This window comes from Rhineura floridana, chromosome 11 (genome assembly GCF_030035675.1).
Source record: "Rhineura floridana isolate rRhiFlo1 chromosome 11, rRhiFlo1.hap2, whole genome shotgun sequence".
In the NCBI taxonomy this organism is placed as follows: domain Eukaryota; kingdom Metazoa; phylum Chordata; class Lepidosauria; order Squamata; family Rhineuridae; genus Rhineura; species Rhineura floridana.
This window is the reverse complement of record NC_084490.1, coordinates 34,119,436-34,128,960: the sequence shown is the minus strand read 5'-3', so window position 1 is coordinate 34,128,960 and position 9,525 is coordinate 34,119,436. Positions and strand designations below refer to the sequence as shown.

General features: G+C 39.0%; 1 protein-coding gene across 1 annotated transcript; it reads right to left on the bottom strand.

Annotated features, from left to right (window-relative positions):
* Window positions 1-1,030: 1,030 nt before the first annotated feature.
* Window positions 1,031-3,967, bottom strand: LOC133367869 (olfactory receptor 8S1-like). The gene is made up of 2 exons (XM_061591959.1): window positions 3,475-3,967; window positions 1,031-1,467 (listed from the first exon to the last, which is right to left on the bottom strand). Exons 1-2 carry the CDS (start codon window positions 3,965-3,967, stop codon window positions 1,031-1,033), a joined length of 930 nt encoding a protein of 309 aa, XP_061447943.1.
* Window positions 3,968-9,525: the final 5,558 nt, after the last annotated feature.

The window sequence follows — 9,525 nt, the reverse complement described above, 5'->3', positions numbered from 1 at the left end:
CTCTCCAGATGTTACTGAACTTCAACTCACATTACTCAGCCAGTATGGCCAATTGTCAGAGATGACAGAAATTATCCACCATCTGGAGAGACACAGGTCTCCTTTCCCTGGCCTTACCTTCAGTGACAGTTTATGCGGCTCAGATGCTGGTGACAAGACATACATTTTTGAACTTTTACCTGGCTAGTAAGCTTCCTAGAGGAATTTGGCTGGTTGTCTACTGGATGGATTCACAGTGCCAGACTAGATGGATTTGGAAGCAACAGACTTTCCTAAGAACCCAAATTATATATGAGGCAATGATCGGGATCCAAGCCATGAATACCAAATTTAGTTGCCACTCCTTTCCTCCCACATATGTCCATCTTATAGAAAACAGGTTAATGAAGTAGAAAATCAAATGTCGACATACAATATACACTATTTGTGAATGTCCAGGAGCATATTGTTGTCACTGCAGCAGGAATGGGGGACGTGTGGCCCTTCAGATGATGTTAGACTTCAATTTTCATCATCACTGACCATCATGCTGATTGAGACTGATGGGCGCTGGAGTCAAACTGTACATTGTGAGCAGTGTGGAATTGTGGACCGTGCTCTTAATCGGATTGATCATTCTGTGTTCTTCAACCAAAAGAAACACAGATATTACTTCTGTAAATGACATGTACTGACAATTTGATTATATAACTCATAGATTTCATTATTTGCCTTCAGAATCAGAATTTACTTTCTCCCAGATTTCCCTTCCAAAAAATTATCTCTTTCAGATTCCCCATTAGTTAATTTCGCCCATCTTTCCACCCTGAAAGTAAATTTTAGCCAGTCCTTTCTTTTTTATTATTTTCTTTGACATAATCTTATATCATCTCTCTGTTTCTCAGGGTCTACCTCGAGTGGTAAGAGAAGTAAGACATTTTTAAAATAAGCCTTGGCTCTCCTTTTTTGCCCTTACGATGGTGATTATCTATACAACCTTAATATCATAACTTATTGTACAGTACATTTGTATAGAGAGTAGAGAGTAACTTTATTTAAGAAACTTACACTTTCCAAACATTTTTGCCAGAGCATTTTGGATATCCTTGTTTTTCAAGCTGTAAATGATAGGGTTCAACATGGGAGTTAATATACTATACTGGATAGATACCACTTTGTCCAGATAGATGAGAGATTCTGAACTTGGCTTCATATAGCGGAAACAACCTGCAATGTAGAATAATCCCACCACAATGAGGTGGGAGCTGCAAGTGGAGAAGGCTTTACGCCTACCTTCTGCTGAGCGAAACTTCAAGATGGTGGAAATGATGTGAATATAAGAGATGAGGGTGAAGAGGAAGGGGCTGAAACCAAATATGAACCCAGTAATAAGAACAATGTAATTAGTGAGGGTCTGGGTGCAAGACAAGGCCAAGACTGAAGGAAGCTCACAGATGTAGTTGTCAATAATATTGCTTTTACAGAAATGTAAATTTAATGGACTTCCGGGAAGGGTGACTTAGCCTGTGCCTGCTTTTGAGACGGGCTCCTGCCTCAAAAGAAGCTTATTCAGATATATCAGTCAGTTTTTTCTTTTTTTTTTGACTGATTAAACTTCTCCCGGGTAGGGAGAAACGAAGAGATTAACCTCAAAGCCTATTTTTGTTGGGACGACCAGATCTCATTAATTTATGGGACGAGGTCCAGCCGACGGAGGTGGGACGGATTTTTAACAGCAAGCTCTATCTGATAAAGCGAACGTTCACCTTATCTTCTAAGAGAGAACGCATTAACAGGCAAGCACCCTTCTTTCTATATTTTTCTTTTACTTGACTTAAATTGTTGCTGTTTAAAAGAGATTTGCCAGATTGATCAGTTTTTGACATCTCACTGGGGAGCCATAACTTCTCTCTGCTACGCACTAATTAATAGCTTATCTCTGTTTTTGTTGCAAAAAGCTGTCCTGGATTTGCATTCTAAAGATATACACAGAAGAGGGATTTCTATTCCAGATTTTTATTTTGAAAAATATTATACTGTTTTGAGACTACTCTCTTTTTGGTCTATTTTATTTTGACGAATCTGTTTCTTGACGATTGCCATTAATTGTTTCGATCCTGGGAACTGCATTTTGTTTACTTAACTATTGGAGAGATAAGGCTGTCTGCTCTGTTTATACTGTGATGTCACCAAGTTTGGAGTATTAACCCAATTGTTGCTGAAATAAGAAGTGGTTTTCCTATATTTTTCTTTTAAAATGGCAATTAAGAAAGTGGCTGAAAATCTGGAAATAACTATGTTTCAGAAAATAATGGATGAGATTGAGATAATGAAAATTGAATTGAGTAAAATGAAGCAGGAGATTAAAGATATAAGGGTCCCTGTGAGAGAGGTGACCCTGGAAGGGGTCCCTGTGAGAGAGGAGACCCCGGAGATTGGAACAGGGGTCCCTGTGAGAGAGGCGACCCTGGAGACTGGAATAGGGGTCCCTGTGAGAGAGGAGATCCCGGAGATTGGAACCAACGTGGAACAGGAACAAGATTTGGAGTCTATGGACTTTAGAAATAAAATCTATTGTTTGGAACTCAATGTTATCTCTGAAGAAATGAATGAAGATTCTAGAGATAAAGTTATCAATGGCATGGATAATCTTCTGGACTGGAATGATGTGATGGAGCCCAATATAGAGAAAATCTATGGAATTATCTGCAGCCATGTGACAATGGAAAAACTTTTAAGAGATGACCCAGTGTATTTTGAAAAAAAGAACAGAGATATGATTTTACAGCAGTATTTCAGCAACCTATTCAGAATGGATGGCAAGAAAATATTTGGGATAGAGGTAATCCCCATCAGACTCTTACTATATGACTATGGCTTTGACAGCAAGATTATTATGGAATACTGATAATGGAAGATTGGATATTGAAATTACTGGACTTAACAAGACTACTGAAGATGGAAGATGGAAAATGGAACTAATAGAGATAATAGAACAATGGCTACTGAAATTATTGAACCTAACAGATTCTGATGTGATGGATTAATTGAAATGTTTATTTTGACTATGGTTATGACAATAAGATTATCATAATTAGTAATGAGATGGATTAATCGATATGCTTATCTGGAAAAAAAAATTGATAGATATATTTCTTAAAGAATTGAAACCTCTCTTTGACTTTTTGTGGAAAGAATAAAGTAATGTTTATGAGATTTGATGATTAAGTAAGATAACTACTGGAGGAAAGTGATTTTATAATATGACTTAAGAGACAGGATTGTTATATATTATAGACTTATAACTGATTTGATCTTTGACAAATGGGAAGTCAATATTTTACTCTTTATTTTTTATTTTTGTTTTTTTTTTTCTTTTTTTCTTTTTGTTTAACTATTTTTGATTTTGTTTTTTGTCTTTGAATGTTTTATGATTTTGTCTTGTATGTTTTATGAAAATCTGAATAAAAATTATTGGAAAAAAAAAAAAGAAATGTAAATTTAACAAAGGCAGGGCATTCACCAGTGAATACAAGAAACCCATAGCCCAGGCTCCACTCACTAGATGTCTGCAAATTTCTTTTTTCATGATTGTGGTATAATGTAATGGGTCACATATAGCAACATATCGGTCATAAGCCATTGCTGCAAGGATGAATACTTCTGCACAAGCAACCTGGAAAAAGAAGACAATCTGTGCAATGCATCCTTCCAAGGAAATTGTTTTCTGTTTTCCTACAATGTTTTCCAACATCTTGGGAACAGTAATAGATGAATTGCAGATGTCAACAAAAGCTAAATGACTGAGAAAGAAGAACATGGGGTTCTGAAGGTTAGAGTCAGTCCTGGTCACCAGCATGATTGCCAAGTTTCCTAATAGTGTTACCAAAAAAATCATCAGGAACAGCAAGAAGAAAATCGCTTGTAGGTGTGGATCTCTGGAGAGTCCCAAGAGTATAAACTCTGTTATTACAGTTTGATTTTCCATCTCAAGAGATTGAACAAACCTAACATCTGTACAAATGGAAAACAAATAGAATTTGTTTACTATGCAGTAAATTCTGAGCAATGGCTAATAAAAGCTTGATTCAAGGTGCTGGTTTTGACCTATAAAGCCTTACATGGCTTGGGACCACAATACCTGATGGAACACCTCTTCCGATACGAATCCACCCATACACTACGTTCAAGATCAAAGGCCCTCCTCCAGGCGCCTACTCCAAGGGAAGCTCGGAGGGTGGCAACAAGGGAAAGGGCCTTCTCAGTGGTGCCCCCCAAATTATGTAGTGATCTTCCTGACGATGTGCGCCTGGTGCCAACACTGTTATCTTTTCGGCGCCAGGTCAAGACTTTTCTCTTCTCCCAGGCATTTTAGCATGTGTTTTAAATTGTTTTTATATTGTTTTAAATTTTAAAATTGTGTTTTAAATTGTTTTTAAAATATGTTTTAAATTGTATATTTGTTTTAATGTTTTTGATTGCTGTAAACCGCCCAGAGTGCTTCGGCTATGGGGCAGTATGCAAGTGCAATAAATAAATAAATAAATAAAAGATCCTGGCTGCAATCCTAACCCAATTTACCTGGGACTAAGTTCTATTGATTTGATAGGACTTATTTCTGAGTAGGGATGGGGAGGACTGCACTGTAACAAAATTACAGAACAATAGCCAGGGAGTTTATTAATTGCTTCTGTAGATATTTCACATCTGCAACCACACACTCACATTGACATGACACTGCACAAAAATAATCTTGATGTACTCATATTATAAACACATCAAACTACTGGATTTTGGGGGGGATATCAATGGACATGTTAATGTACAATGGTGAGTGGGGAATAATCAAGTGAACTTAAGTAAGGGAAAGTGAAGTGTGCACAAAGCATTATGCAAAATGTAGGGATGAGTGGTAGAGCATCTACGTTACATGCAGAAGGTCCCAAGTTCAATTCCCTGCTTTTCCCGGCAGGGCAGGGAGAGAGTCCTGTCTGAAACCCTGGAGAGCCATGGCCAGTCACTGTAAACAATACTGAGCCAGGTGGACGGCCATCTAACTCAGTATAAGGCAGTTTCCTATGTTCCTAATTCTGATTGTTTACTTTGATGTCTTTTTTCACTGTGAAAGACATGGGAGTCTTGAAGACAATAATGAGTATTTCCTTAAATGGATATCTTGTCCTGGTTACTCTATTGGAGTCACCCTGAAACATGCAATCCACTGAATGAAGCCACCAGAAACAGATTGCTACTTACCCAATAGTGAATCCAGACACACAATATTGCAATTCTATGTAGGTTTGATTAGAATTGTATGAGAAAGACGAATCCATCCATTTTACAATAATGCTGGGAACTGATTCGATGAAATATTTTTTTTTTGCTAAAAAAGAAGAAAAAATAAATACCTCTAATATATTATCTTGCTCATTGAGATAATAGCTAGTGAACCCATTTCTGAATTACACTTATCCCTGGGGCTGATGGTAGCTGAATACCAATAACATCTAAAGGGCCACAAGTTCCCCATCCATACCATGAAGTTGAAATATTTGGGGGCCATCAAAGTGCACACAGAAAGGAAACGTTGAAAATCAGGACTAGCCCAAACATTAGAAAGAAGAAAGTGGCCACTTTAGGCAAAATTAGAGTTCCCCCACTCTTGATTTACCCATGATTTCTATTAAATCTCATTTTTAGACAAATCACATTAAGAGATTAAATAGTTACCTTCCTTTGCTCTAGACGCATACAGTAAATGCTTTGCATCTTTTGGTAGGTTGTTCAGTCTCCATTCTGTCTTATTTATTTATTTATTTATTTATTTATCTTAGTGCTGGATATATTTTTTTATTGAGCAAGGTTGGTAATTGAGAAAGGGTGGTGCTGTGATGTGATGTCATCTTTTCTTTTTCTGGAAATCATCCCATGAGATTTCCTCTTCAATCGCAATTTCTCTGGAGATCACTTTGCAGTTAAAGCCAACTTTGTTAGTTCATCCTTCCAAAAAAAACCATATTCATTATAGATATAAAATCTATAAAGTCAATGTAAGAGTAAGCTGCTATAGGCTCTTGTATACATGTAGTTTCCATACTCAGACCATTCCTTACTCTAGCCCATATTGTCTATTGTGATTTTAATTATGGGTGAGCAGAATGGTCTTGATCGAGTTTATGCCCCCTTTTGTACATGCTGACTTGCAAGACCCATTCTTCCAATGTCTATGCTATAGTTTATAGAAAGCATCCTTTTAAAAGCCTGCATGCTTTTAACATAAAGAACTTACTAGGTGGCTTGAAGTCTTTTCTAAAAACAACTTCAAACCATTTGGAACAACTAGAATGCACAGTGTTTTCCATGCTAATTGAAAATACATTTTAAAATATCCAGGAAGTGGTGACACTTCCTGATCTTCCATCCCTTCCTTGGTAATTCGTTGGAGAAAAATAAGGCTGTAAGGCAGACACATTTTTTTCCCTAAAGGCCTCTTGTAGCTTTAGAAGGATGGTGCATAAAAAAAGATGTCTGTCTTTGTAGGTACAAAAGAGCAGCTGTTTTTCATCTATACATTTGCCAAAGAGGGAATAGACTTTCATAGACCACATTCACACATACATTTATTCTACTATTATTTCATTTTGAATAATTACAGTTTCCCCAAAGAATCTTGGGAACTGTAGTTTATGAAGGTGCTGAGAGTTGATGGGAGACTCCTATTCTCCTCACAGAGCTACAATTGTCAGAGTGATATAACAGACAGGCCCTCTTCTTAGAAAACTACCATTAGGCAACCCAAGATGGCTACCTCAGGTAGCTGGTTTGGGATGTCATTAAAGGGCTGCACATTGATAGTTGTTTAGTTTTTAGTGTTATTGTTTTGCTGGATGGGGAGAGATTCTCATGGCATTTTGTTCCTTAAGTCCCAAAATAACATAGTTGGCCTTGGGTACTCAGTGCCTTGTGTTTCAGACAGCAAAATGCCTTGGGCTGCAAGTGCCCATGATGCTTACTTGATGGCTGTGCCACACTTTCTCAGAATAATTATATGGTAGTTGCAGCTCAGGGAGTACGAATGCATCATTTTCCTGTTTTTGCCACATGCACCACTGGTTCTGTTCTGCTGCAGTTTCTCTTCTTCCAAAATGACATCATTTCTCTTTCTATCCACTGTCAAGTTTACATAAATTTATGTTGTCATTATGGTACTCCACCCCTAATTCAAACGGAAAGGAAACACAATGCAAATGGGGGAGCAATCAATTATGCATACAATAGTTTCTGGACTCAAAACAACGACAACCATGAATATTGACTGTATTCACTGCATTGATTTCCGCTCTGGATATGGGATGAATAAGCGAACATGAGCCATTTCTGCTCCCATTTTTATTTTCATTGGATTTCTTTGACAGCTCTTGTTGCAGCCAGGTAGCCCTATGTTAAGTGTGAGACAGATTAACTACATTCCTCCATTTAATCAGAAATTGGTGGTGGGGGGGTAGCATGTGCAATGGCTTGTTCTCTGAAAATGGCTCAACAGATTGATCTGCAGCTTGTCTGTGTATGAGAGGAATATCTGAGGAAGGCCCATGCACATCGGTTGATGACCTCTGATACTGTTTGTTTACATTCTCTTTATCCTCCTCTTCCCATTGGCCACCCTCATTCCTCCTCCTCTCCCCTGCCCCCCTCTTTTACTATTTTGTAAAAATATATTCCTTGCCATTGCAATAGCAGCAGTAGGGCCGGCTCCAGGCATACCAGGGCCCTTGGGCATCAGCTTGCCCTGGGCTCCAGCATGTGTGTGTGTGCGCGCACATGCACATGCCCCCCACCTACTTGTCTCCTGTCTTTTACCAGTGCCGTTAATGAAGATGGCGGCCCCAGTTTCCCTAAGGGGATGATGCCTCCACCACCATGTTTGTTGATGGCACTCGTGCGTGCTATGTGCACGCATCTCTGCCATCAACTATAATGGTGGCAGGGGCTTCTGTGGGGTGGACTGAATGAACAGCATACGTTGGCAAACCACGCTGCTGTTCTCAGTACACTATCTCTCAAGACATTGCGATCTGACCAGTGGAAAAACAGGATGTGGTTAACTTTATGGCTGTAAACGATACTGACATCTGTAGTGGTTAAATAACTGCCTGCATATTGCCACGTAGATAATGCTGTTGTACTATGTATGTACGTGATGTTATACAATAGTTAAAGGTCATAGGCTGTTGATGGAGAAAAAATAATCCACGCCTCCAGGCGGAGGTAAAATAAAAGCGGAGACCAGAATTACGAGGGGGGCTCCGAAATTGAACTCTGGTCTCACCGTGTCTCACTGTGTCGTGATATCTACATCTGGTGACCCCGACGTGATTCAGAACAAACACCCTCGTACCCACTGGCAGGATCAGCCAACGGTGCACCTCAGCGTACAGCTCCCATTCGTGAGTATGGGGGGGGAATTGTCAGCTCAGCAGAAGGTTCATGCACAAGAGCTACAAAAAATTTTAAAACAGGATACCTCAGCTTTTGTAAGTCGTTCTCACATTGAATCATTGTTAAAAACAATTCAATGTCAATGTCCATGGTATCCAGAGCAAGGATCGCTACGTCAGTCAGATTGGATAAAGATAGGGAGAAAATTACATGAAGAACCAAGAGCACCTATTCACCATCTCTTATTATGGCAAAAGTGTGCTGAGGCCATTAGTCATTTAGGGATAAAAGAGACATCGCTGTTTGCCAATTCTGACCAGAAAACTCCTCTTTATCCCCAACTTTCTTTACCTACACCTGAAAAGGATATTGAGAAATTTGTAAATGCTCCTCCATATAGCCCTCCAGTCCAACAAGAACAGGTTACTGGGAAGGTTAAAGCAGCCATAGCTCAGGCTGCAGCCTCAGGATTATTATCTATGGAAGAAATGGGAGACTGGGAGGGTACAATTTCAGCTTTTCCCGTTACATATCAGCCAGATCCTAATAATGCTAATAATCGCATAGCAACTTGGACAGCTCTTCCGTTTTCTGTTATTAGAGAAATAAATAAGGCAGTAAGAGAATATGGGATTACGGCTAATTATGTACAAGGGATGTTGGAAGGAGTAGCTACTGGATATAACATGATCCCTCAAGATTGGAAGGATCTCTTTAGGATGATTTTGACTCCTTCGCAATATGTAGTTTGGGACCAAGAATTTAGACATGCTGCTATAGCAGCTGGGGATGCTAATATCATTCCCGAGCAAATTTATGGGTCAGGTAATTTTGCTACCATAGCACAACAAGGGGTATTGCCTGAAGCCGCATTTCATCGAACTGCTGAGTGTATACAGAAAGCATTTAAAAAGGTGCCTGCTGGGAAAGAACCCTTACGTTCTTTTACGAATGTACGGCAGCAAGCAACAGAGCCCTATTTTCAGTTTGTTGACCGTTTGAAAGAGGCTCTGACACGGCAGGTTGATAACCCTCAGGCACAAGGGGAATTATTGTTAAAATTAGCTTACGAGAATTCTAACACAGACTGTAAAAAGATTTTGAAAA